This window comes from Aspergillus lentulus, assembly GCF_001445615.1.
Source record: "Aspergillus lentulus DNA, contig: Alt12, strain: IFM 54703, whole genome shotgun sequence".
In the NCBI taxonomy this organism is placed as follows: Eukaryota; Fungi; Ascomycota; class Eurotiomycetes; order Eurotiales; family Aspergillaceae; genus Aspergillus; species Aspergillus lentulus.
Genome location: NW_028322115.1, coordinates 2,713,089 through 2,740,379, shown reverse-complemented (window position 1 = coordinate 2,740,379; position 27,291 = coordinate 2,713,089). Strand labels below are relative to the sequence as shown.

General features: G+C 52.2%; 10 protein-coding genes across 10 annotated transcripts; 3 read left to right on the top strand and 7 right to left on the bottom strand.

Moving 5' to 3' along the window:
* Positions 1-146: 146 nt before the first annotated feature.
* On the bottom strand, positions 147-1,493 carry ALT_6820 (F-box protein; the record flags this gene model as incomplete). Its single annotated transcript, XM_033560972.2, has 1 exon — positions 147-1,493. The coding sequence occupies one exon, from the start codon at positions 1,491-1,493 to the stop codon at positions 147-149; it is 1,347 nt and encodes a 448-aa protein (XP_033416863.2).
* A 450-nt stretch (positions 1,494-1,943) lies between these two features.
* ALT_6819 (3-hydroxybutyryl-CoA dehydrogenase) lies at positions 1,944-3,860 on the bottom strand (the record flags this gene model as incomplete). The annotated part of the gene is made up of 3 exons (XM_033560973.2): positions 1,944-3,043; positions 3,091-3,726; positions 3,776-3,860. 3 exons carry the CDS (start codon positions 3,858-3,860, stop codon positions 1,944-1,946), a joined length of 1,821 nt encoding a protein of 606 aa, XP_033416864.2.
* Positions 3,861-4,783: 923 nt separating this feature from the next.
* ALT_6818 (putative cytochrome b5 reductase) lies at positions 4,784-6,243 on the bottom strand (the record flags this gene model as incomplete). Its single annotated transcript, XM_033560974.1, has 2 exons — positions 4,784-6,120; positions 6,168-6,243. The coding sequence occupies 2 exons, from the start codon at positions 6,241-6,243 to the stop codon at positions 4,784-4,786; spliced, it is 1,413 nt and encodes a 470-aa protein (XP_033416865.1).
* Positions 6,244-6,738: 495 nt separating this feature from the next.
* On the top strand, positions 6,739-8,491 carry ALT_6817 (cytochrome P450; the record flags this gene model as incomplete). Its single annotated transcript, XM_033560975.2, has 3 exons — positions 6,739-6,871; positions 6,918-7,754; positions 7,803-8,491. 3 exons carry the CDS (start codon positions 6,739-6,741, stop codon positions 8,489-8,491), a joined length of 1,659 nt encoding a protein of 552 aa, XP_033416866.1.
* Positions 8,492-8,556: 65 nt separating this feature from the next.
* ALT_6816 (fungal specific transcription factor domain-containing protein) lies at positions 8,557-12,216 on the bottom strand (the record flags this gene model as incomplete). Its single annotated transcript, XM_089600135.1, has 8 exons — positions 8,557-8,908; positions 8,956-9,788; positions 9,837-9,917; positions 9,964-10,271; positions 10,319-10,629; positions 10,697-10,890; positions 11,488-11,873; positions 11,964-12,216. The coding sequence occupies 8 exons, from the start codon at positions 12,214-12,216 to the stop codon at positions 8,557-8,559; spliced, it is 2,718 nt and encodes a 905-aa protein (XP_089455597.1).
* A 209-nt stretch (positions 12,217-12,425) lies between these two features.
* Positions 12,426-13,163, top strand: ALT_6815 (uncharacterized protein; the record flags this gene model as incomplete). The annotated part of the gene is made up of 3 exons (XM_089600134.1): positions 12,426-12,512; positions 12,567-12,837; positions 12,970-13,163. 3 exons carry the CDS (start codon positions 12,426-12,428, stop codon positions 13,161-13,163), a joined length of 552 nt encoding a protein of 183 aa, XP_089455596.1.
* Positions 13,164-14,447: 1,284 nt separating this feature from the next.
* ALT_6814 (putative sensor histidine kinase/response regulator) lies at positions 14,448-16,370 on the bottom strand (the record flags this gene model as incomplete). Its single annotated transcript, XM_033560977.2, has 1 exon — positions 14,448-16,370. The coding sequence occupies one exon, from the start codon at positions 16,368-16,370 to the stop codon at positions 14,448-14,450; it is 1,923 nt and encodes a 640-aa protein (XP_033416868.2).
* A 271-nt stretch (positions 16,371-16,641) lies between these two features.
* Positions 16,642-17,433, bottom strand: ALT_6813 (GPI anchored serine-threonine rich family protein; the record flags this gene model as incomplete). The annotated part of the gene is made up of 1 exon (XM_033560978.2): positions 16,642-17,433. The coding sequence occupies one exon, from the start codon at positions 17,431-17,433 to the stop codon at positions 16,642-16,644; it is 792 nt and encodes a 263-aa protein (XP_033416869.2).
* A 2,144-nt stretch (positions 17,434-19,577) lies between these two features.
* ALT_6812 (uncharacterized protein) lies at positions 19,578-24,527 on the bottom strand (the record flags this gene model as incomplete). The annotated part of the gene is made up of 3 exons (XM_033560979.2): positions 19,578-19,601; positions 19,659-23,550; positions 23,599-24,527. The coding sequence occupies 3 exons, from the start codon at positions 24,525-24,527 to the stop codon at positions 19,578-19,580; spliced, it is 4,845 nt and encodes a 1,614-aa protein (XP_033416870.2).
* Positions 24,528-25,440: 913 nt separating this feature from the next.
* Positions 25,441-27,256, top strand: ALT_6811 (transcription factor domain-containing protein; the record flags this gene model as incomplete). The annotated part of the gene is made up of 4 exons (XM_033560980.2): positions 25,441-25,485; positions 25,531-25,595; positions 25,643-26,306; positions 26,351-27,256. 4 exons carry the CDS (start codon positions 25,441-25,443, stop codon positions 27,254-27,256), a joined length of 1,680 nt encoding a protein of 559 aa, XP_033416871.2.
* Between the last annotated feature and the right edge of the window lie 35 nt (positions 27,257-27,291).

Sequence of the window (27,291 nt, the reverse complement as noted above, 5' to 3'; positions counted from 1 at the left end):
GGCGGCTGCGATCCATGGATGGACGGAGAGGAAACAAAAAAGCTTTGAAGATGATCAAGCGAAACATATATGAGTCACCTTGAGATGAATTAGTCAGGTGATGGCATTATATCACCCAGACAGCTGTTATATTGAGAATGCTTTATCTATCTAAAAGCATAGGGGAAATCTGTGTAATCAGGGACCTGCGGCAGTTCCATGCACAACTCTATCCTCGAACGCTCATAGTCGCGCCTCACGGTGGCTTCTTCTCTGACCCATTGTACCACATCAAAAAAGTATCCTGACAGGTGCTCGGATTGGGAAACGGTTACCCTCGCTAGACGGGGATACCGTTCGCGAACAGCCTCTCGAGCAAGAAGGCGGACAGCCTCGATTAACGACGCATGCGGATCCCAGATAGTAAGCTCCTTAATCGTAGACGGAAACACCTGGTATACGAATCCCTCCATACTGCCGTGGCGGTTATGATGCGCCCAGACTTTATACAACGCTTGCAGAGCGATGCCATTGACTTTGAGGATCTCCAAGTGCGCAAAGTCCCGCAGCGTCGAAACGCCGTCTTCCAGATTATCATCATCCCGGAACTCAATGGCAGTCTCGAAGATGATCTCGCGGACAGAGCTCCGAACATGCTGTAAGGCCCGCCATCCATCCAAAGGCGACCACTCTTCGGAATCCTCGTCGTATCCGTCCGAGTCGACCCAATGAAGCTCGAACCTTTGGAGATTCGGACACGCCTCAAGAACACAGTCGAGAAAGTACGGCGACGGTGCACCCTCACCGAGATCGAGGTGCCTCAGCTTCTCCAAGATAGGTACTCCCGCCTCGCCAGGATAAAACGTCTCAATGGAGGGAAGAGACAGATGCTCCAGGTTCGGTGCCGCATGCAACAGCCCCCTAATCTTCCCATACCCAATACCATAGTGGTCGCCGCTGATATAGTAAAGCCAAACATCTAGCTTCCTCAACTTCGCAAAGACAAAGTCTTCTGGAAGCGAGGCAAGTACGCTCACCATCCATTCCGGATTCATGGGTACCCTGAGAACCTCGATATTCGGACACGACGCGATCACAAGTTCAGCCGCGAGCAGGCGCCTTTCCGTGCCCAGATAGTCTTGCCAGTCGGCTGGCAACAGGGGCAGACCGAGCTTGGCGATGCAGCTCTCCAGCAGCTGTTGATCTTTGTCGCTGAGGCTATCAGCTTGGCCTGGCTCATGGAAGTCCAGACTAGTCACGCACTTTGCGAGATCTGGGCGGGCATCCAGTGTACGGAGGAAAGAGAGAAGAGGTGTCAGGGACTTGGAATGGTAATAATACTCGAATAGAAGCGGTTGGTAGATATCACGGAGCCGTCGACATGTGCGACTGAGTCTGGAGAGGTGCTTCTGGCTCACGCTGGAGGGATATTTTCCGCAGCGCAAGGGGCATAGATAGCTGCCGATCTGAGTCAGGAGCTCAACTGGGAGTGTAGCTAGAGATGTGCTTGCCATGATGCCTGAGTTGTTGCGTTGGCCTGGGAGTGGAATCGGGTTGAACCAAGACTTATGTAGTCTCGTTAAGCATCTAATGGCAATTAGGGTAGGCAGCAACTGGTGGCTGAGACCTGATACCCGTTATTGGAGGCTAGAATCCCCGCCGGAAGAGCTATACTAGAACAAGCAGACTAAAAGCGGCTCTTTCGTATTCATTTATGCTGACCCAAGGGGTCCATGGTCCATTTTAAGATTTGGATAATTTAGCCGAGGACCTATCGTCATGTTGATTCGATCTGTAGATCGAATCATTCTGTTACTTTGTTACTTAACATAAGCTTTGTTTAAGCACGAGCATAGACCCAGAATGATTTGAAAGGATGACTACATATGTGCAAATATATCTCAAGGTGAACGGCAGTACAATTCTACTCTATCAGACTATATTTACAAATGATATGACAAGGTCTATAGTAAAGCAATTCCGGTAAAAGCACGGCTGTCATCGGAATACAACTTCACCTTCCGCTTCCCATCAGCGTCTGTCCGGTAAACGCTCCCCCCGAGATCGGTCAAGTAGATATGACCATGTTCCAGATCCAACTTCAAACCGATTGCCTCGTTCAGATTCCGTGTGAGAATCTCGTATCTCAGACTACCAGTCCGTTCGACCTCCGAACCGGTCTCCTTCAGCGAGGCCCTGTTCAACGAGTTTCCAAAAGGAAGCTCACCGCGGTCCGTCCAGTACAATCTGCCAGACTCCTCGTCCACCTCCAGATCAATGGGTTCCGGCAGATCCTCCAACAGACAGCGGATATCTTCTCTAGTTGTGGCAGTCTGGCCTTGGGGCATGTCAATATCAGCACAGAAGATCCTGCCCTTGCCGCTCTTTGAAAATCCCTTCTGCGTCCAGTAGAACTTGCCAAACCGAGGAGAAACAGCAATGCCCACACACCACTTCGTGGCGTCTTGCATGTCTTCGGCTTGTTGGTAATCGCCCGTTTGGATGATGATCTCGAGATCACTTCCGTCGTAGTTGCATCGGAATACGCGTAGTCCTTCCCGGTCCGAGAAGTAGACTTTTTGAGCGGACTGATCCAGTGCTAGTTGTTTTGGGGTGTTGGTTTTCCCCGGTGCAACAAGCGTCTTGATATCCGAGCCGTCCGGGTTGGCAGAGTAGACGGCCCCGTCGTCCTTGCCTGGTACACCCATGTTGGTCCAGAACATGCGTTTAGCGGCGGAGTCAATTGCCAAGCCGTCTGGCAGGGCTTGGTCCTTGACTAGTACTCGTTCGAGCTTTCCGTCGGCCGAGAGTTCGACAATCTGGCCTGCGGTGAAACCAGGGGTTGCTACAGACAGACCGACATCGAGGGCGATGATCTTGGGTTGGACAGTGGTATTTGGCGAGGGTGATGCTGCAGGATAAAGACCACCGTTTGTACACTTGTTGCCGAGCTTACCCCTGTCCAGATAGTTCTCCTTCAGAAAGTTGACTGTCTTCTCGGGCGAGAGACCTCGTTCTGCGATGTAATGACCTTCGATAAAAGCGACGGTATCAAGGCCGACAGCTATCTTTAGTTAGACAGGGCTGCTATAATCACAAGGGATTACGCACCATCCATCATCTTGCAAGGCAAGGCTCCTGCCTTGACAAACATCTCCTGCCACATCGAGTCAATCTCCTCCGGTACCGAGACCCCCTCCGCCAGGATGGTCAGCACCTCTCGCTTGACAGCGGCCCACAGACGATTGAAGATAAATCCAGTCGACTCCTTCCGAGCGACATTCGGAACCGTCGCAGCCTCCTTTGACCGCTCAACCATAAACGGAAAGATCTCAGCCGCGGTATAGCCATCCGTCATGAGCTCGACAATCATGCACTGCGGCGGCATGTAGTAGTGCATATTCAGGATCCGCCGTTTTGTCGTCTCTGACACCTTCTCAAGCATCTCCGACGACTTGTACGACGAGGAGTTTGACGCAAGGATACAGTCACTTGGTGCGAGAGCATCGAGCTCTGCAAACGTGTTGATCTTGAGCTGGATCTTCTCAGGCACAGCTTCGATGACCAGCCAGGCATTGTCCACGGCATCCTTGAGGCTGTCGGTTGCATCTACTGTGCCCGGCTTCTGGCCTGTGCTCTCGGCGTATGAGGCCACGTTATCGTTGACATAGGCGAGGCAGTCTTCGCGCTGCTGGGGACTCGGATCGCGGACTAGGATATTGTAACCTGCTGAGGCCCAGATGCATGCTGTACAAGTTAGTTCGGTCTTGGATATTTCATCTCGTAGAAGACATACCAAGTCTACGACCGAGCACGCCTGCACCAAGAATGGCGACAGGGCGTTGGCGATAGTTCTTTGGGGGCTGCCACGTCGAATGCATTGTTGCTGTGTATATGCTAAGGTAAGTATGAAGGTTCAAACTTGATGAGAAGAGGATATACAGAAGAACGAAAGTCAAGGCATTTATGTCCGGGTCCAGCGGCTACAGGCACATCTCCCGGCATATCTTCCGACATGACGATGACGACCACAGTTCACGAACGGCAAGCCGGACGGTATCCATTCTGCAGACTGAGAACCATCCGCAGCCGCGGGATCTACACGATGGAGACAATGCAGTCCCCAATGACGCATTCTGGAAGGACAATAATAGGAATGCTCTCTTGCTACCGGTTGTACGATCCAAGGAATACCGGCCGTGATATAAGCTCTCAAATCCGATTGGTTACATTGCCGCGGTACTCGGCATGCCGATAGTTTTGTTTATCGGGCCAGAAAGCTTGACGAAACAGACTGTCTGAATGACCGTGGCAATGAGCCATATCCACTCTGTGCCTGAATCAAGTATTTTGCCGTTTCCCGGAGGTTCTGGAAAGCCTTGTCGAACCGATCCATCGGACGCTGCAGAGAAGCTTTGGATCCGTCTTCGGCACTCAGCGTATGTCAATCGTTGTATCCCTGCTGTGTTGGCCCGACTGCTACCATCTCCTACTAGCTAGAGATGGTTGTCTGGAGTTTGGAACCCCCCTTTGGCTGAGTGGTTTGATATATGTCATCAAGGACCAAAATTGGGAACAGTATATGGACATATTCACACATTCTTTTTAATGTACTTCGATCATCGAATGGATGCATTCCAACAGTGACCATAAAGATAATGTAGATGTGGCCCAACCGACCTAGATATCATATTATAGTAAAGCTCGGTATAGCACACAGTGAATAACTATCAGGTTCTCGAGCTCCAAAAGACAAACTATCTATCCTCTGTTATACACATGCAGACAGCCAGCAACAAATAAACTAGAAACAAAATATCTGATCAGTCATTTTGCCCACAGCGCCCGGCGCCTCGAAGCCGAGCGAGACAAGCCCCTTCTTCGCAGCATTAACCATTCCAGGCGGCCCACACAGGAAGATCTTCGTATCGGCCGCCGGCTTAGGCAGCCTGGCCGCCATCACCTCCGGCGTCACATAGCCCTTGCCATACTTCCAATTCTCCGGGGCAACATCGAGCATATAGTACAACCTAAACTGCTTGGGGTATCTGCGCGCAAATGCCTCCAGTTCCTCGCGCAGCAGAATATCCCCCTCGCTGCGGTTGGCATACACCAAGCTAATCTCGGTCGTATCTTTGTCATCTTCGCAGATTGCCCGGATAAGCTGGTACATGGGCGTGATACCTGTGCCACCAGCGATCATGCCGATTTTCTTGCACAGGTTGCGCTTGTACTTCATTGCGCCTTTGGGGCCGCGGAAGTGCACTTTCTCGCCGACTTGCAGGTTGGCGAGATATTGGCCGGTCAGAAGACCGTCGGGGTAGCATTTGATGACGAGCTCGAGGTAGCCGCGGTCGAGGTTGTTCGAGGTTGGTGTGTAGGATCGCGAGACAGTTTGGCCGTTGACGGTGGCTTTTATGGCGACGTGCTGGCCGACTGGGAGGCCGACGATGTCTGTTGGAGATGGAAGCTGGAAGACGAATCGGTAGACGTTGGGCGCTAGGAGATCTTTTCGCACCAGAGGGAGCGTCTTGTAGTCTTTGGGGTTGAGAAAGCCGGGAATGCTGTGAGGATCAGCCTTGGGATTTGGCTTGCTCTTGATACGAGGGGGGTATCGAGTGAAGCCAGAGTCGATCTGCGTCAGTTTCGAGACTTGCATCCCCACGACGCCGGCGATGACGGCGGAGAGTAGGGCTGCGGCTGCGAATCCATTGGCGAAGCCTCCGCGTGGCAGGTGCAAGCCGGTGATAGACGACGGCAACAAGTGGTGCAGAGCAGGTAGATGGGCTTGTAGGTGGTGAAGGGCCTGTGGGAGATGCGAGGATCCATGACGGGGAGACACGTAGTATATCAAGCTCAGCAAACCAGCCACTGAGCCGGCAGCAGTAACTTTGCGAAACCCAGACGAGCTACTGCCTTTTACTACTGGAACGGAGGTCGGCTGGATGACACGCACAGCGGACTTGCGCACAAACTGCGTTGCATCTTTCAACGTGCCCACCAGATAAGTCTGCATTATTTCGTCCGCATCCTCTGAGTGTCCAACATCCTCGTACGCCGCGGTCGCATCGGTACCGGCAACATCCAGCAACACATCTGCGCCGCCTGGATGATCCCGAATGTACTTAGTGAGATCGTACACTAGACAAGTTAGCACTGCTGACAGACCAGATAGTTACTAGACGTACCTTTGCCGTGAATGATCACCCAGAGGTCATCTCGGGTCTTATGACCTGCAACGTCCGCGACTGTAAACTCTGTCATAATGAATGTCTGCAATAATGGTAATAATGCGAAAAGAAGACTTCTTTGATTCAAGCACTCAATAGGTCCTAGACGGGGCGGGAGGAATGATATAGTCGTGTGCATTATATCGCGTTTCTCGGTATTCGCCTCATCTACTTCGGCAACGGCTATTCGGCTGGAAATTACTTTGCTCTCTTATCTTCTATTTTAATTCTCTCCTATTCATCCTACTGGCCATCGACCGAGAACGTGGCTGTCATCGTCACCGGGAAATTAAGGCAAAGTAGATCAGTGGAGCGATCTGATGAATACCGAGGTAATGTAGCCAATCGGAATGGCTGTTCTATAACTGCGTCCGCGGCATGCCGGCCAAGTATACAGACACTGTCTATGCTATCCGTGAGTACTTTTATGCCTGGCTGTCAAATACTTGTATATAAGCTGCCAGTAGGATGAGAGACACGTCAGTACGCCTCTGTCAGTGAACGACCAGACTTAAAGTGAGCTACCGAAATGCCATCACAACAGTTTTACCTTTTGGGCGAATCGATCTCGTCAGCGAGGACAATCTCGCTGGACGACATCCATGATCTCGAGGGCTTGCGAGACCTGATTGCATCTCATTTTGCCATTGTCGAACCGAGTGGTGAGTGTCACGCCAACCCTTCAATCGACTGCACTGACTCTCTTAGGGATCGAATTCTCCGGACAAGACATATCCCTCACAGATCTCAATGAGATCACCTCATCCACAACCCCCGTCGCCATCACCATCGACGGCCATGCCGTCCGGGACGCTCCCTCGCCCAACGGCCTCCCCTTCTTCGGCAACTTCTTCCAGGTCTTCCCAGACCACCTGGGCAACCATCAACGTCTCTTCGAGCAGTACGGCCCCCTGATCAAGACCAGCACTCTCGGCCGCACAGTCTACCAGACAAACGACCCCGTCCTCTCCGCCATCGTCTTCAACGAATCCGACTTTTTCACCAAGAAAATCAACGAGGCCCACCCGCTCTACTCGCTCAAGACTCCCTCCGCTGGCGTGTTCCTAGGAGATACAGACACCCCCGAATGGCGTGTGGCGCACAAGTTCCTCCCGCCTGCATTAGGTCCCAAGGCCGTCCGGCACTACGCGCCGACCATGCAGAAGACTGTTGAGGATGCATGCACTATATTCGATCAGCTAGACGCGCAGGGCGAAGCCTGGAACGTGTACCAGTACATGCTGAAGCTGGGGTCTCAGGCCGTGGGAAAACTGACGCTAGGCCTGGACTTTGAGCACTTCTCTTCGGCGGATGCGCCAATCCACGAGATGGTGCACTTGATCGCGGAGGTGCTGTCCCTGAACAAGAAGGTCACGTCCAAGGGGGACTGGTACGCCAGTTTGCCTTTCGGGGATCCCAAGCGTCTAAAGGACACCAAGGCGCGCATTGAGCAGCTCGTCGAGGAGTCGGTGCAGAAGGCGCAGCGGGGAGGCGTCGAGGATTTGCCCTTGCAGGATGCCGCGCTGCGAGCGACGAACATGGTTGGTGAGTATATTCAGTGTTCAGAGCTTCGAGTAGCGCTAACAGCAATAGACTATGCGATCCGCGCAACAGACAACAAAGGCGAGAAACTGCCCAAGTCCAGCCTCGTCTGGGCCCTCGTCGTAGCCACCGGCGCCGGCTTCACGACAACCAGCTCGCTCCTCTCGTGGCTCATCTACGGCCTGGTCACCTACCCCGGCATGCAGGACCGTCTGCTCCAGGAACTCGTCGACCACGGCTTCGACGACAACACAGAGATCACAGCCGACTTCACGGATAAACTCACCTTCCTAGACAAATACATCAAGGAAACGCAGCGCCGGCACAACCCGTCCTTCCAGCCCGGTCGCACCGCCAAGCTCGACCTGATCCTACCAGGCGGATACAAAATCCCCCAAGACGCAGTGGTCATCCCCGCCCTGCACCACATCCACAATAACCCCGCCATCTGGGATAACCCCGCGCGCTTCAACCCAGACCGCTGGGACACGGACGAGGTGAAGCAGCGGCACAAGGCGGCCTATATCCCCTTTGCGATGGGGCCGCGCATGTGCATCGGGTTCAATTTCGCCCTGCAGGAGATCAAGGTCTTCTTGCCCAAGTTGATCTATCGGTATAAGTTTACGCGGGAGGGCGATGGCCCGATTGAGTATGATCCGATGTTTCAGTTGATTCGGCCGAACAATTTGTATGTGAGGGCTGAGAGGAGGGTCAAGTGGCCTCACAAGTCCGATGCGTAGCATTTGTATGTAGCTGGGATTGTATATAACTATATAGACTATAGACTTCTATAACAATAGACAAATCACATGTTACTGAGCGGCTCCCAGAAATTGAAAAACGAGGCCTCGTCCATCAGCCCGTCGAGAAAATCACCGCTCAGCAGCGTCTCCATTGCGGGTTCCCCAGGGAGAGATGCCGGCGTCTCGACCACAACCGGTCCCTGCCCGGTTGGCTTACTCGTCGTCGATGAAAGGTGGCGAATCGCCTCGGAGAATATACCCCGGTAATACGACGCGGCCGTGTGCACGTCCTGCATGACCTTGAGGATCAACATGCAAAAGTCGAGTTTGTTGAGACTGAGCTGCCGCGTGAGAGGATCGTCGGACTTGCAGTTGAGTAGGTGGATGTGCATGGCGGGAACGAGGAGGGGTGGTCTGCATGTCGATTAGAGGCAGGATTGCATGGTAGAGGGAAAACCTACGTCATTGGGCCGGCGAAGTTAAGGAGCTTCTCGCGGGCCAAAGCGTCGAGGATGGTGTTTGTCTGTAGTGCAGCAGCGTCTACCTTCGCACCTATTGCCGTCTGATATGCTGTCTTGTTGGTTGAAGGCACGCCTTCCGGGAGTCGCTTTGTAAAAGGGCGGTAAAATGTAATCAGGAACGCTCTTCCCGTGTTAGTTTGCGGTAACGAGTAGCAGAGGTCGACATACTGATAATGTAACTGCAAGTGGTAAACGGCAAACCGTGCCCACTCGCTCTGCTCGGAGGCACAGTCGTGCGGGATCTCCAGAGTCAGTAGCTCGGATTCTATAGCTTCAACCTGCTCAACAGTAGGGTTCGGCCTTTTCGGCTGATAGCTCAGGGTCAGAGCGTCCCCCAGTATCTTCGACAACCGCAGCAGGAGAATCCAATACTCGCTCAACTGTGCCAGGTCCTCAGGAATAAATAGACTTGCCACCGATGGCGACACTTCAGATAAATCACTCAAAACATCCGCTGTTGAGGGCATCGGAAGATCACAATCAAGCAGGTTGATCCTCAACGGACGTCCGAGGGTGAGACTCAACCAGCGGTCTCGAAAGAAGCAGGACCACCATAGGCGCCGCCATAAAGCCCGTCGACGACCGGTAATAGATGGATTAAACCTGATTGCATCAGGATCGCGATGGAGACCCATGATCTGGCCGAGGTTGATTGCAATGCCCGTCCAGTACCAGGGCTGGGCGTGGTTGTTCATCTCCGAGTGCCAGAATCCGAGTAGGAGAGCAGACTGCATCTGCGTGATTTTGTCGTCCCCGCCATTGTTATACATACACTGTCAAGGTCGTAAGTATCAGAACGCGATAATCTCATTGGGGAATACCTTTGCACGGGAGTACATGGCTTCCCTCATCTCTTTCCGGGAAGAGTATCCTGCGACTGCGCAAGTCTCGGTAGGGATAAACTGATCAGTTAGTGAGATGATGTGGTTCCAGTGAGAAGATACTGACATTAACTGCCACGAAGAAAATGCTCCACAAGAGTAGCAGATTCCATTCGGCTGGTCGGTCATGCTGCTGCTCAAACTTCAATACCTGAGCAGCATCCACTACCGGTAGAATAGGATGCACGTGGTGGAAATAAGCACGAAGAAGCTCGCGACATATATCACTGGAGGGCAATGTCAAGCATCCTTTAAACTTCAGATACTCGACATCCTGAGCGGTAAGACTAGGATGCGATGATGGCCGGAAGACATGTCTGGGCACAGCTTGTGTGGCGAAAACATCCAAAACCGCAGAGAATCCCAAAGACTCGCCTACTACAGTTAGCTATCTCCAGATACATTTTGTCATAGAAGCAGACCAGTGTATATAGGCATATCATTTGCATCGGCATCCCGAGGCGCCAGCGAAGCCGTCGCAAAGTCAGCGGCACTACGCTCTTCGTCTTCGATCCGGCTTTGCTCGGAATACGGGGTCGTCGTTCCTGTCGCAGCCGTTGGCTCAGAAACAGCTCGTCCGGACTGAGAGACGTTCCTGGGGATATTCGAAATGGTGCTGCCGCCGACCGTCTCACCCGATACGACTTGGGGTGCTCCGCTGTTATGCCTCGGGCTGGACCTCGGATGAGGGACCGCGCGGATCTCGCGCAGGGGATGATTCCTTGTCTGCTGACTGTATCAATCAGGACTAGTTCTTTTTGTATGCTATATTGTTTAGATGTATCTCGATAAGGATGTACCTACGTCCCTCGTCGTTGCGCGACTGTGCACTCCATTCCATCTTGGGAACAATTGATGCACGGAATGCCGGTAACAGTAACAGTGCACCGGACTTTGCGTCGACGACATGCTTGGCATGCAACTGCAGAACGATTCCGACGGCCGGACATGTTCGAAGAGCATACAGCACGTAGATGAGGCCCAGAGACTTTAACTGCCGAGTGGATGTGCTGCTGTGCTTGTGTGACTCGTGTCAGGCCGGAAATCCCTTGCCGAGGTAGAGTATTGCTGCCTGAGGCACCAACAGACCTGTGACAATTGGCTATGGCCTGATATGTTCTAGTAGACAGTTCTCAGAACCGACAGGAAGACTTATAAGTAGCAGTTACTAACTGTATCTTACTGGCTGCAGTCAACATTAATATGTCAAGGCCGAACGTATGTACTGGCGAGCAGCAGGACCGACTGCTTGGAGCTAACATCGAGGCTGCTGTTTTTATTGTCCGTGATTAGAACCCTTCGCAAGCGGAGAGGATTTTGACGACTGAGCAAAGGGAGCAAATTTCTTTGCATACAAATGCGTACAAACACCTACCTCTTTTCGGCCTGAAAAGGCGGCCATGCTAAGAGGCATCCGCACAACCGCCCTGGAACAAACATGTACAAGCGACTAATCTCTATAAGGGTCACAATTACATTCTTGTAAAGTGATATCCTCTATCTGCTGCTTCTACTATCACGACTGTAATTCATGCGTCTGAGACTCAGCTGTCAACTCCGCTGCTTGGAGCGGCGAGGCACCCACACCCACGTGCTTATCTGCATGTGAATGAAACTGGCCGTTGTCCATCATAGTCGGTGCCACTGCCCCTTTGACATGCTTTATTCGCGTCCTTCTCTCCCATATAGCCCAGATAATCGAGGCCAGTGCAATGACCCCTAGCGGCACCCCGACCCCCACACCAACCGCCACCTCATGCGATGAATTTGTTGACGTATTCGCACTTTCGTTGCCGAAAGTTGTTGACCCAGAACTGTTCCCACCGTCTAGGGAGGAGACGTTCGCCAAAGCTGCATACCCAGCAACAATTTCCCCATCCGTGACCTGACCGCTGTGTCCGTCGCGACACACCACATCACGCCCGTTACTGACTGGCACGCCGCAGCAGTACGATACAGCGCCATTAGAGCCCTTCCCTAGGGTTACTAGCGAGACAGCTGAACTGGTTGACACATTTCCTGTCTATTGTCAATGTATCTCTCGGGACATGAAGAGGCATGACCTACGACAAACAGAAGGACATTCGTCGGACTCCCAGTTTGGGTCTGTACAGCCCCCTCGGGAAAGGACGTATGGTTGCACGAGGACATCAAGACAGAGATTGTTGGATAGACAGATGTTGTGACTGTCGCAGCATGAAGCATTAGGGCCCGAGGAGCAGGGGGTGTTGGTTTCGGCGATGCTGCCGTCGGGCCAGTAGCATGTTGCTGTTGCGGAGGCTGGGGGAATTATGAAGGTAAATAGTAATTTGTATGCCATTGCTAGAGCTCATTGCAAATGTTGAATCTTAAGATTTGATAGAATGAGGAAAGCCCAAGTTGAAATGGCCCAGGGATACGGGATCGGGCGGCTTGTTTTGCGTGGGGGAAGGCTGTGAGAAGGCTGGCAGGCACTAGAGACATCATTGCACACTAGTGTCCCAATTATCTCGATGATCTTATGTAAATGAGATTGTATCCTTCTACAAGATGGCTGAAGGTGGGTTCAACCGGTTATTCCAAGCCACCCTTACAGATGGGAAGCATGTCATTGCTCGGCTCCCGTATCCTTCCACGGTGCCTGAGCACTACACTGTTGCCAGTGAGGCTGCTACTCTGCACTATCCGTAGTCACATGGAATTCCTACTCCTGAAGTCTATGCTTGGTGCTCGACAAAAGCGAACCCTGTTGGCGCTGGGTACATCATCATGGAGAAATTGGACGGCATCCCTCTCGGCGAGATATGGTACACGATGACACCAAAACAACAACATAAGATCATGAAACAAATTGTCGAGTGGGAGGTACGATTCATGTCATTGGAGTTTCCTGCATTTGGGAGTTTATATTATCAGAAGGGTCTTCCAACAGAAAGGAAGGTTCCACTACCACACCATAATGGTGAGTTCTGCATAGGGCCGATGGCACATTACCGTTGGTGGCACGGTCAAAGGAGCATACTTTATATTGACAGAGGGCCGTGTAAGTAGCTATATGAGGGAGACACCTGGTGCAGCTCGTTAATTGCAACAGGGTCATCATCAGCCGAGTTGTTTCGGGCGGTTGGTGAACGGGAGTTGACTTGGGCCAAAGCCTACGCGAAACCTCGCCTTCCCTATGAGCGCATGTATAGGGAGATCTATGGTTATCGCCTCGCTTCACCTGAAGGTCACCTTCAGAATCTCTCTGGTTACCTTGTCTTGGGTTTAGGGCTGGCTCATCACTGAATCGACCGGTCATCCGACATCCTGATCTTCAACCGAACAATATTTTAATGTCGGATGCGAATGAGGTTGTGGGATTAATTGATTGGCAGCATTGCACTTTCCTTCCTCTTGGACTTGCAGCTAGTATACCAAAGCATTTCCAAAACTATGGCGACCCAGACTCGCAAAAGCTGATACAGCCCCGAATTGATCTCCCACCGAACTATGACTCCCTCCCCAAGTCTGAGCAATTATCCATACGAGAGACCATCCAAAAAAGACTCGTCCATTTCCTTTGCGCCGCGTTTACAAGGCGGCTGAATGAAGAACATTACAATGCGATATTTGACCAGTCTGCTATACTGCATCAGCGCCTTTTCGAAAGTGCGGGTAGTACTTGGGAGGAGACTCAGTCACTCTAAAGGCTGACATGATTCGTGCCATACAAAGCTGGTCAACCTTGATTTCAGCCGACTCTGCCGGTCGTGGACGGGAAACATGCAATACACCTTCTCTTACATACTCAGACATGTTGTGCGCGATACTCTTGTTTTGGATGCCCAGCAGAAAGGAGCCGACGACGCAATGGATCATATGCGGAATGCTTTGAGTGTCGACATCATGGGCTAGGTGCCGAACGAGGAATATGAAGCTGCGATGCATTTCAGTTGGAGAATGCCACCATGAATGCCGCGAAGACTTTAGAACAACACCCGGCCTAACTCTAGAGACCAAGGCTGTCGACTAATGACTTAGAACTTCAAATGGGCGTTGGTAGGCTACCGGCTCTGAGGGCTTTCTTAATATAAGGCTCTGGGTTTGTTCAGCTGCAGTATTTCTGTCAGGCCCTTGGTAGAATTGGACTAGATTCACGTAAATTGAGGATAATGTGCCATAGCTTCCTGGCCCCCCGTTCTTTGATGTCTTTGTCAACAAAAGACACGGAGGACTGGCCAATGCCGGATGGGAACTGAGTGCGCCGTATCCGCCAGCGGAGTGGATGAGTGAATTAAGCTGAAGCGCTATGGGAGCTCTTGAAGAGATGTTTGTTCCACTGCGTTAGCAGGGAGAGTCGTGCAGTTCGGGTTCAGATATTTCATTGTTGCTTTGGATGCAGAAAACAGTGAGAGTAGGATCAGCTACGTAGGTAGATGAAATATAGTAGCTCTTATAAACTCAGTGTATGGTGAAAGTTGACTTTGACAACAGTGTATCAAAACAGCAAAACCAATATAAGGGATTTATATATTCTCATTTACGACGAATACAAGCCCTGGTATCAATATATACAAATGCCAAAGTGACCTACTCCGACTCTTTAAAGACCAGCTGCTCAATCTTGTCGGTCAGCTCATCCATCTTATACGGCTTATGGATCACATCGTCCATGCCGGACTGCAGCATTTCCTCCTGCTGCTCTACTCTCACATTCGCCGTTACTCCTAACACGGGGGTATGTTGTCCCGATCGTTCCTTTTCGAGCTCGCGGATCGCCTTGGTCGCCGAATTCCCGTCCATCACCGGCATGGCCTGGTCCATGAGAATACAGTCAAAGTGGTCTTTCTTCACGGCATCCAGAGCCTCGCGGCCGTTACTCGCCTCGGTGACGCTGAAGCCGAGGCCTTGTAGTTTCCGCGACAGAATGCGCTGGTTGATGATGTTGTCTTCAACGACGAGGATGTGTTGATTGTCAGTTTGGCTATCTCGTCTCTCTGGTGTAGTTGTAGTGGAACTCTCAGCGTCTGTAGCCTCTTCAGCTATTTTGGCCGTGTGGTCCTTTCTCCCGTCACTGTTGCAGGCGGGATTGATCTCCTCGATATATGTCACCTCGGGGTCCTCCGGTATGGCAGGCGAGGTCATCTGGTGGTTCGCGTCGGTCATCTCGTCGCCCAGCGACAGGATCTTCCGGCAGGTCCGGTCCTGCTCATCCGTTGTGCTGGTAGATGGTTCTCCCACGCTGTCGCTTTTCCGGACGGCAAAGAAGAAGCCAAACGTGCTGCCCTCGCCTTCCTTGGAGCTCACGCCGATCTCGCCCCCGTGCAGATGACACAGCCGCCGACTGACATTCAGCCCCAGCCCCGAGCCCCCGTATATACTTTCCGTCCGCGGCGTGGCCTGGTTGAACCGCTCAAACAACCGCTTCTGCGCCTCATCGCTGATCCCAATCCCCGTGTCCCGCACCGCAACCATGATATACGCCGTCGGCCCATCCCCCCACTCCGCCTGCTGCGTCTTATCCAGCCTCAACGCGGTCGCATCCGAGTTGAAGAACACCACGTTCGGCGGATACGACGGAGGCCGCGTCGTCGACGCGCCCATCGACACACGCACCTTCATCTCGCCGCCAGACTTGGCCGTGAACTTGATCGCGTTCGAAACAAGATTGATGAGCACCTGGCTCATGCGGTCCAGATCGGCCATCACCCAGTCAATCCCCTGCTCCTCGTACGAATGATCCAGCTTATACTCGAACTCGATGTTCTGCTTGCGCAGCTCCGGCCGGAACATCGTCAGCGAGGTAGCCAGCTGACGGCGCGGCTGGACCCGGCGCGGTGTGAGCGTTAACATCCCCGCGTCGACCTTTGAGAAGGTCAGCACGTCGTCGACGATCTTCTTCTGGTGCGCGATGCACAACCCGATCGTCTCGGCGGCTTGCGCGATCGTCGCGTGGGCTTTTTCAGCGCTGCTCTCTCCTCTCTGCGAGCGGTGCACCGCTTCGAGGATATCCTCGGTGCAGTGCAGGATGGCCGACAGCGGGTTCCGCACCTCGTGGCTGATCATGTCGATGAACCGCTCCTGCTGCGTCTTGCGCTGCTGGGCTTCCTCGGCGATTTTCCGCTGGGAGAGCTCGGCCGTCTTTTCTTGGGTGATGTCGGCGATGGTGCAGATGGCGCCGCCGGCGGTGGTGAGGCCGAAAAGGGCGCGCTCGTCGGGCCCCATCGGGGTGAGGGTGAGCAGGCGCCAGGGACAGTCCTCGTCGCGGGTGCGGTACTGGATGCGGAGGGGCTGCTGGGCGCGGGAGGCGTCGTGGTAGGCTTCCGCGAGGCGGTCGAAGTCGTCGGGATGGATGGATTGGGACCAGCAGTCGAAGGAGCGCGGGTCGAGCGTGGTCATGAGCTCGCGGAAGCGGCGGTTGGTGAAGATGGCTTCGTCGCGGTGATTGAGGATGGCGACGCCGGTGGGCAGCATGTCCGCCAGTTGCTGTGCGGAGATGCTGTGCAACGGCATCGTGAGGGTTCCATGTATTCTGGTGTCAATCTGGCAGATCACAGTATTGAGGCCATTGCATTGCGAGTGACTGATATCTGAAGCGGAAGAATGAAGAATGGAATGTGGAGATAAGATTTCTAGTGGTGACGTCACTGAGCCACCCACGATCAAGGCACGATCAACCATATAAGAAGTATACTGTATTTCATATCCAGGGGTATATATTCAGGAAAAGTCATTAGCTATTACGCTACATACATAGCACAACCCGCAACTGTGGTCCCATCACTTAAAAAGCCATCACGGCGAATGCTCCCACTACGACCGCTCCCAGGCTGATCGCCTTGCGGTCTCCTCCGTTCGAGAGAGTCGCCGAAGGGGACGGGGTGCTGGAGTGGCGGGGAGAGCCAGAGGCACCGGCGGAAGAGCCACTAGTGCTGTTAGGAACAGTCACGACCACAGTCGAGGTGGGAGCATTGGTGGTGCTGCTCTGGGTGACGAGGGTAGTCGCGGGGGTCGTGGTGGCGGTGGTGGAGTCCGCACTGGCCGAGCCAGAAGTCGCGGTAGTAGTAGTCTTCTCGGGCGTGCCAGTGGTCGAGGGCTTCGAAGAAGATGCAGACGAAGACTCCGTCGCGGAAGAAGACTTAGTCTCGGTAGCAGTAGTAGCCGTCGAGGACGAGTTGGAAGTTGAGCCAGTGTAGTCGGGGTTGGAGATACCGAACTGCGTCGAGTACTGGTACTGGCCGGTGCCTTCGACAACGAGCATGAGACCGTAGTGGGTGGTGTCGGGCTCGAGGGAGGTGCTGGGAGTCCAGGAAAAGCTGCCGGAGTTGGGGATGCTGTCGGCCAGGGTCTCAATGGGCACAACATTGGTGCTGGGACCGCGCAGGAGCACCAGCGAGACCGGGCCTGTGGTGGTGGGATCCCATTCGATTGTGTACGGCTTTCCAACAGGCACCAATTCGTTCAGACCGGGCTTGAGGATGGCATTTCCCGTGGGGTCCTGGGTGTAGTCGGGCTTGGTAGCGGCCATGGCGAGAGCCGCCAGGCAGGAGACGACAGAAGCAATTGAGAGACGCATTTTTTAATTAGTAACTGGAAGGAAGGACTGTAAGATGGTGTTTATAGAGTAGACTGTGGTCTGTGGTAATATGGCTTCAAAAGAATGGACGATCTATAATACGATCGGGAAACGAGCGATGGACAATCAGACGACCAGAAAGAAGAAAACTAAAAGCAACAGACAAGGCGGACTCGTCTTCTTATGAGGGAGGCTATGCCCTCCTAGACCTGAGGCGACATGGCTGTTAGACTTTGTCCAGTGGTGGATGTTGCGGCTCTTGTCGATGCTACTCATGTTTTGGCCCGGAACCGAGTCAAACTAAGTGAAACTAAGTGGTTTAGCGGTGTCTTTTGACTTGTCTGAATGGTCATAAGGGAAATGGTGGAAATTTGACTCTTGGACCTCTTTGGCACTATCCCCTGAAATGTCTAGCGAGATGGACTAATTATTAAACGAGATGAGTGGGATCCGGATCCGCGACGCACCAGAGTAGAGATTTAGACTAGGATATCTCCGTCTGAGACAATTAGATCAGGAGTTACCAAGGTGCTCCAGCCTTGTGGAGGTACACGATAAGTATGCCAGCCATACACTCCCAAGTCACAGCATGTAAACATTCAAGCTCTTCCCACAACACCAGACCTACTGGCTGTATTCAAGAGAAGACACGTCTAGTCCACAATACTTGGCAAAACAACACAGTACTCTCTAGTTGTTTACCGGCCAATCCGGCGACAGTCCGACACTCTTCCGGGAAATGAGGTTACATCTCACGCGCAGGAAACGAGCCAATCAGCCGTAGACTCGGGTCAGAACTTTGGTCTTATTTTTGCACTAAACCCGGAGGAACACGGCGAAAATTCAGTCTTAGTCCAATAGTCCAGGGATCAAGTGGGCCTGGCCCAGGAACAGGTGGATAAGCCGCCCAGTCTGGGCGCCAAAAAAGCCAGAAAAGAAGCTATTAATATTATTCTTGATCTGCTCCCGTCGGTCAATGCTCGGCATCTCTTTGCTGGATGGGGTTAATGACAGGCAACGATCGAGAAACGTGCCGAGCGGACTGAGCTGGTGCCTATTGTCGCCTACAGAGATCAGATTTTATGTCAGCACTAGCCAATCCCTAGAACCGTAGCAAAACACCGAGCCCTTCACTAAAAACTGGCTGGTTCAACCAACGATAAGCCCTTCTTCCTCCGATACCGCAAAGGCGCAAAGTCGAGACTCCAGACCCATCAAATGCCCCTTTGTAATGGCTTGGCATGTGATATTCGGTCCTTGGGCAGAGTTCACTTTTCTGTTCCTTGGATACATAAGCTTCAAGCCTCGACAGAAGACGGAAATAGAGGCACGTGTGACTTGAGGACTGCGGAGTTCGCTAAGCATTTTGCTGGCACCGCCCCTTGATTTTTAAACGTGGTTTAGAGTCATTTGATTGTCTGACGCTTACAACTTGGAAATTACTGCTGCAATGCTTCACTACCGTACCTTCATTGATTGCGCCGTTGTAGTCCGTCTCGATCCTGCAGTTAACGACAGGATGAATAGAGCATAGATCTAAGCCTTCGAGATGCAGCCGCTATTGGTGCCCTCAGGGTGCATAAGCGCTGCAGCATTATCATCACACGCATGGGCCTCCCCATTAATATAATACCTTGACTCATTGCGGCTCGTGCGTTGGGTACATTGACCGCAGTCATACTCCAAAGACGTGGTTATCACAGGTCTATGAACAGATAGTATCATGTCAAGAGCATATGGTAATATCGTACTCGTGATCCGGCGGAACAGCGACCATTTTGGTCAAACCCTCCTCTGCGAAGAGTATCCAATCATGCCTAAGCTGGTAAGCCAGAGGGGATCTGGGCTACCATTCCCCAAGCCTGTTATACTCTCCTTGTCAGGTCATTATTATAACAAACCGTGAAACTAATTCTCCACGGGCCCACTTCCCATGCGTCAAAGCAGTTGATACCCTAACATACTCAACCACCTAACTATAGGTTAGGACCCTATAACAACCAGGTAGTTACTATACATTAGCTATTTTACACTTACTACTTCCACTGTCTTCCAGCATGGACTAGTCTCTGACTTCTGCTGCATTTCAGAGCTGCGGACTTTAGTAGCAACACCACCCCAGATGTGCTGCTTTGAGAGAATATCTACATCAACACCATGAGGAACAGCTAGGCGACTAGTTAGATAAGGCATCACTAGACATAGGGAGGGTGTGGGCGACACACCTGAATGAGAATTGCAATAGTAGCAAGAACGATGACCCTGCCAGTATGTTCGAGGCAGCGAAAACGGCTGACCACGCCAGGTTTACATTCCGAGACCAGAGGAGCGTCGAGGACCCGGGCATTGCTTCCCACTTTATTGTTCGGACGTTCCATTGCACACCCCGCACATTCCGGCGTCTGTTCATCAGAGTTTGTGCCAGCGGTAGGAAACCCCAGATCCATCTGCACCTGTCGAATGGCCTGAATGAACTGCTTTCTTTGCTGGTCACTCTCGAAATCAAGTTCAAACCTCCCTTTTGGACCATCGATAATCAACTTGCCTTTGTCAAGAAAGCAGCAGATCTGCGTGTCAAAGGCGAGGGGTATCCAGAAACGAAAGAGATTCTTCAGGGCCTGCCGGCTGAGCGTCGGTACAAGAGGGTAGAAGCAACTTTGAACTCTTAAAACCTCCTCTACATGTGAGGGATTGTCTTTCTCAAGGAGAGCTGCCAGGGCTTTGACTGTTTTGGGCGGTAAATCAGACCGCGAACTGAGCCTTGAAGACCAAGCATATCTGTATTTAATGCGAGGGTAGAACTGTAGTATGGCTATGTCATGGAGTACATTTTCCTCCAGGTGCGACTGCTCGAGCAACACTGTCATGGCGTTATTTTTTACCACCCAGCGCTCATTGTCAAGTAGCCTGGCTAACGCTTCGGTTATATCGCCAGGAAGACGGCGCTGCCTTTTGAGCCAATTGGTTGCGGCGCAAGCAGAGCCATCCTGGCAATGACTGAGAACGAATACGAGAGAATGGAGCAACTGCGGTGGAAGCTCTTTTTGACTGTCCAGGGCCGCGGCCGCGGAGTCACGCACGTCTGGGTCTTCATCCATCAAAAGGTCGAGAAAGCTTTGAATAATCTCATCAGGGATCGCCGAGTGTTTGCCGAGTGTGATTTCTGCAGACCATCTTGTTTCTGGATCCTTGAGGCACAAAACTAAATCACGTAGAATCTCATCCGAGAGGGGCAGCCACCCCCCAAGTTCGTAAGCTGCCAAGTCTCGCACTTCACTATTGTGATCTTTGAGACGTCGGTGGAACGCTCGCAGACCGATTCGTCGAAGACTTTCCTGGTGTTCGAAAAACCGAAATGTGCGTCTAAGTTGTTCCAGATTAACATTGGGTTCCTCGAGAAGTAGTCCCATGCTATTGAGTGTTTCATTTGACAGGTTGTCCTGGCTTGCTAAGGCCCAGCCTGCAGCGAACCTTGTACAAGAGGCTTCAGCCTTGAGTAGGAGACTTAGCGCATGTCTGATATCGTCTGGAAGAACAAGTTGGCTCCTCAAAATCATAATTGCATGCTCTGTTTCGTCGCTGAGGAAGCCGTCTCTCGAAAACTCTGCCCTTTTATTGAGCACGGGAATGATATCAAAGAGGACCTCCTTCGGAAGACTTTTCTGGGCGCACAATGCTTTGCATGCGGCGGACCGTACATTCGAAGATTCATCTTCAAGGAGCCGTACCAGGTTATGAATGATCCAATCAGGGAGTAAAGTATTCTTGACCTCTAAAGCGGCCGCTGCCCTGTACCGTACGCAGCTCATGTTATCCTTGAGATGCGTACCGAGAGACCGGATAGTGCTATCTGAGAATTTGTTTTGAGGTGCCAAAAGTGGCACTGGCGTGCCGTTGGGATAGACAATCTTCTCATCACGAAAGAGTGACATCAGATTCTGTATGACGTTCTCAGGAAGGTCGACCGCTGCCTTTAGGGCGTCGACACTATCCGTGATAATATTCTCATTATGATGCCGTAGCAGCAGTACCAGATCCTGGATGGCATTTTGGGAGAGAAATCTCTCAAACAATGCGCGGGCTGTGTACCGTCTGAGAGCAAAAGCTTCGTGGTGGAGGTCTCCAACTAGGATTCTCTCAATCTCTGCTGTTATCCTGTCCGGCGTTCTTGATATCAGATCTACTGCCCATAGTCTCACTAAGCCAGGCGCATTTCTTTTGAGCAACGAGGCCGCTGCATCAAGTACATCTTGGGATATTTGTACTTTTCTGCGACACAAGGTCTCTAGAATTTGTTTGTGGTGCCTTTCGTAACCCGGCCCGAGAAGTCTTGTGATGATGCGGCTTGGGCATTCCATCTCAGCGGCCATTTCTGGGTATGAGCTAAGTTTGCACTCGAGCTCAACCCATTGTAGCAGCCGTTCCTCAAGCGAAGACCTCCTCTCCGAAATGACCTCATCATCGCTCGAGGGGGCTACCTCACTGAGGCAATGCATGGTAAGTCGCTGGTGGGCCGGTCCCACCATATCGCGAGGCTCACGGTCTAGTTGATCGAAGAAATCTCTCATCAACTCTCCGCTTAGAACGTTTGACTGCCAGCGGTTTTGTAAAAGCCCAGCCACAAACCGCCAATAGATATTATAGTGTAAATCATATTTCTTTGCCTGAAGGAACAATCGGGGTGCCATTAAAGAGTGCTTCGTCGATTGCTGACCCACACGAAAAAGCGGGAGAGGCTTGTCCTGTAGCCAGTGCCTGACAAAATATCTCGCTGCAAAGAACTCCTGGAAGGTCAAGTGAAGGAAATGAAAACTTTGCTCATGAGTCTGGAGAGTGTCGTCGGAGGTACGTAAAAATGAGACCTTCCGAAGCACACGTTCGCCATCGTGAGGACGCTTCTCTCCGTGCCGTTTGAAATGGTTGTAGAACGATTTTCGGTCTTTCAACCGAAATTCGATAATATCATTTGTGAGCCCGTGGAAGGCGATTCCCTCAATTAGGTTGATCTCATTGAACATATAATCCTCGATGTCAGACTCGAAGATGTCTTTCACTCTCCCCTCCGTTAGCCTCATTCCTTGGTTATCTCGAATGCCCAGCTGCAGGATATCCTTTTTCCAGAGCTTCAGCACAATTGCCTCGTAAATGCTGGTCATTGTCTGCGACCTCCCTTCCAACAAGTCTCGCTCCCAGCTATAGCACAATGCGTCCAGCTGGATAGGGATCCGCATGAGGCTTTGCATAAGGGTATGCTTTTGCAAGAATGACTCAATCTCCGTCGCAGTCTCACCGTCAGGAACAATCTCCGGGTGGTTGATGTAGTTGTTTACCTGCTCAGGAAGAAATCCTATGGTTTCTAGTTCGAGATCGACAGTCCCTAGGTCGATTTGATCCGAGGGGCGGGGTCTTGTCGTGATAATGACCTGCGGTTGCTTCAGTAGATGGGAGACAAAATCGTGCATTGGCATGTCTGTATCCCATTCACGGGAGATTTCGTCGAGCCCATCAAGTAGGAAAAGTACTCGGTAGCTAAGGGAGGGATCGTTGACAGCCTGCCACAATGCTCGCGCTAGGTCTTTGCCATCAGGTTGTTGAGAGAAATATTCGTCATAAAACATATTCTCCAAGTTGTACGCAGCGGTCGTTTCCGCTCTTCGTCGCAGCTTGCGCAATGGAACCCACAATACCCAGTCGAACAGGTGGTTCCACATTTGATGGTGGAGGTGGTCATAAACGATCTTCTTGCAGAGAGTCGTCTTTCCTACTCCAGCCCGCCCTTCTATCAGAATGCGTTTGGGTACCGAAGGCGTCTGAGACGATCCAGTGCGTGGTTCAAATAGTGATGGCAAGGGGATGATGTCTGTGTCCTCGTCTGCTTGCACCTTGAGGCGTGACGTGAGAGAGAATGATTGATGGTGCTCGTCGACCTCTAGTGAGCGCTTCACCACCGCCAGATTGATATAACAGCGACTCATTGGGAGTAGTTGGCCCGAAATACGTTCTATATTCAACCGCTTCCCTTCAGTGTAGAAAGCCTTCAAGGCAGCAGCCGCACGAGAGGATTGAATGGTGGCTGCCAGGATTTTGACGTCCTTAATCAGCTTTCTGATAGCTCCACTGGATATCGTCATTACATCTCACTTACGGCCCGATACCTCCAGATACGAAAGGAGCTCCTTTGCAAGGCCCGCGGCAGCTGCAGCGGCATAGGCGTGCCAAATGTCGTTTTTGTGCGAGTCCGCATAGTCGGAGATTCCACGAATCACTATGCAGCGGAAATCGTTCATAAGGCCTGCTGCCTCCATCTCAAAGCAGATGGCGCCCTCGCTACTCTTACTGATCATGTCCCGCTCTTTTGCATTCTTCATCACGCGATCCCCTGATGCGATGACCCCGTAATGAATGAAAGGTCGATCAGGAGGGTTGCGTTCCTGCCGGGGAACTGCCATTTGTCTATCGCAGGACTGGCAAGTCGGCTGATCCATGCAATGGTCGTAATCAGACTTGAACAAGATGTCCATCTCAGACGATGGTCTCTCATACTCGGACAGTGATGGAAATCGTCTCAGCATATCTCCGATGTGACTTGAGACCATGTTGGACCGCACGCGGTGATCAGATTGCATTCTCGGGAGAATAGCCAGCCATTCATTGGGCGGGGGGCACAAGAATCCTTTGCGTTGAAACCCAGTTGTCGTCTGCTTTCCCAGATCGTATTGCACGACACCACCCTGAGTTCCGGATGGAACACTGACCACCACATCTCCCAGACGAATATCGGTCTTGTCGCTGGGCACGCCACCTCCAATGCCCACGAGCAGTCGAAGGGTGACCGACGGGAAGGTGCGTGCTAAATCTCGAGCGACCACCGCAGCGGAGACGGTACCTTGGTAGCCCGCAGGCAAGGACGCGATCACAACATTGTGCTGACAGAGCCGTCCCAGGACGTAGTAATTTGGGTCACCGCGGGCGCTCGGTAATGGCTGATGTTCTTCGTCGAGCATATATCTCACTGCACTCAACTCAATCTCGAGTGGAGTGAGAAGTGCCACAGTATATGCATCATGAGATAGACGTTTCGTCTTGGTTTCCATTGTACTCTGAGATTGTCAGGTATCTCGTAGTCGGCGCACACTGCTTTCAACCATCGGCTCAACCATCAAGAATCAAGAAACCATCAAGATTACCGGCTCTCAAGCCTCATATTGTGATGGAGGTGTTTATGAGAGAGAGTATCAGACTGTCTGGATGGATTCTGGATGGTGAGATTGAAAACTGGGTAGGAGTGTAAGAGGAAAGGCAAGGCGCACCAGGCAGAAATCGCGCCGGGAACCTGCAGGGCCCGCAGATTAGCCGCCCAGAAAGTGCTAGATGGACGACGATGGCAACACTGCAGTCGGCGTGGAATAGTTGGACACGGCAGACAAGAAGACGCAGTTTGGTGACTACAATTAAGTATATGTCATTGTATTATTGTCAGACACATACTTGGTTGGTATAGTATAGTATAGACTATTAGGGTAGCCGTGACATCTAACGGCCTAATATGGTAGGATCTCTCTGCTATCACGGTATTCCTCTGTTAGATTTTATATTTACTGACTAGTATGCAGTCGAGAGAACTAGTTAATATAAACATAATTACACCGGAGACTCCTAAAGAGTCTATCAGAGTCTAAAAAGAGGGAACTATATATGTATTTCCCTGGAGTCGTCCTGGCAGAAGCAACACTCGGAGATTAGGGTATGAAAGGAACAAGCTTGGTGACTTTAAGCATTTATAACCTTCTTTCGGGTCTATCTACAAGATAATATCAGCCAGCCGTTTAATTCAATCAACATGATCTTTCATGAATTGTAAATGCATCGTGCAATCTGATTGGTGCCTCATCCGGCCCACCTGTTTCCTCGGCAATGTCCGGTTATTTGGACTTCATTTCCTGTTCTTGATAGCAGGATATCAACTATAATTGATAAACGAGGAACAGAGTAGACTAGATATGGAATATGCCAGCTGTCATCAGAGCATGCATTATCTGTCACAAAAGAAAGGTACGGAGTATGCCCCATATGTGATGCATCTGCTAACCCCAGCAGGTGAAATGCGATCTGGAGAAACAGCAGCCATGTAGCAACTGCATCAAATTCAAGGCCGAGTGCCTGTAAGCCTCTTATCAATCAGATCGTCCGTCGTCTACTGACCCATTAGCCCATTCACCCGCAAACGCAAAAGAATCACCAACAGCCTGTCCCCCTCCCGGGAGGACCCCCGCACCGCATATAGTCCCGCCGCTGCCATCTCCGCTGAAAAAAGCTACAGCGGCCGCAGCGAGTATCTAAGCGGGAGTGTGCCCTTTGACGAGACACTGGTGCAGTCCGGCCAGGATGCCCTCGACACCGACAACCACGAGGACATGCAGCTCTTCCAGCACCAGCGCGTGTTTGATCTCCCGCCCAAGCCCGTGCAAGACCATCTCATCGACTGCTTCATGCGGTATTGTGCGCCATGGACGCCGATCATCGACCTGGAGTGGTTGACCGCGGAGACCCCCTCGCCGCTGCTGTTGCAGGCCGTCTTGCTAGCAGGGAGTCGGGTGTCTGCGCCCTCGGACGAAGTATCGAGCAAAGACTTCTACCGCAAGGCGAAGCTGCTCTACTTCTTCGGGAGCGGCAACAACTCGCTTATCTCCATCGTGTCGGCATGTCTGCTGCACTGGTATAACCCCGTCGGACCGGAGAAGGTCTCGACCGACACGAGTGGGTTCTGGATCCGCACGGCCGGGGCGATGGCCTTTCAGATCGGATTGCACAAGGAGCCTGCCGCGAATGCAAAGGACCGGGGGCTGCGGAGGAGGCTTTGGTGGGCATTAGTCGTATGTAATGTTTTTCTAAACTAAAGCATGCGCTAACAGCGTAGGTCCGCGATAATATCATCTCCGCCGGCACCGGACGCCCGCGGACCATCAACCTCAGCGATAGCGACGTCCTCCCGCCGAGCGTGGACGACTTTGACGTCCAAAACGACAAATCCCAGCTTTTTGTGGCGTACACGACGATCTGTCTCCTGCTAGGCGACACAGTCGAAGGCTGTCTCCGCAAGACAATGTCGCTGCACCGCCGCAGCCAGCTCGAAAACGCCCTCTACCGCTGGATCAACCAGTCCCTCCCTTCGCTCCGCGCCACAGCACCAACCGACACTATTTCCTCGACACACGAGTTCGAAGTCAACCAGCTGCTCGTCGTCTACCTCGCCATCCTGATCATCCTACACCGCTCGCCCACACCCAACAGCGTCCCGTCGGCGGCGTCGCTTGTCGCGGCGTCCTGCATCGCCGGGATCTTTGAGGACTTCCACCAGAAGGATCAACTGCAGTATCTCGGTCCGATCTTTGCGCTGTACGGGCTCAGCGCCGGGCTATCGCTGCTCTCGGCGTATCGATACGAGCCGCTCAAGGAAACGGCCGAGTACGAGTTATCTACTATCAAGCTCTGTCTGCAGACGCTGTCGAAGCGCTGGCGCTCGGCGGTGGGCCCCATCCGGGCGCTGGACAGGTTGACAGAGCAGGTACGGCGGCAGCCTTTGTTCGAGGGGAGTGTGCCGAGTCTGGGACCTGGGCTGGTGGATTTCTTCAATAGGATTGATCGGCGGCTTTGTCGGCAGTGGGGGGTTATACAAGGTGAGAGAATAGTGTCTGGTCAGGCGACGAGTCTGGAGACAGAAAAGCGCGATGTGATGCCGTTTGATGGGTATATGGATATCTTGGATCAGAACTGGGAGGGATCAGGGTTTGACTGGAGCGGGTCCTGGTTGCTGGATATTTAATTGCACCTAACTGCATATGATATTGTATGAACACA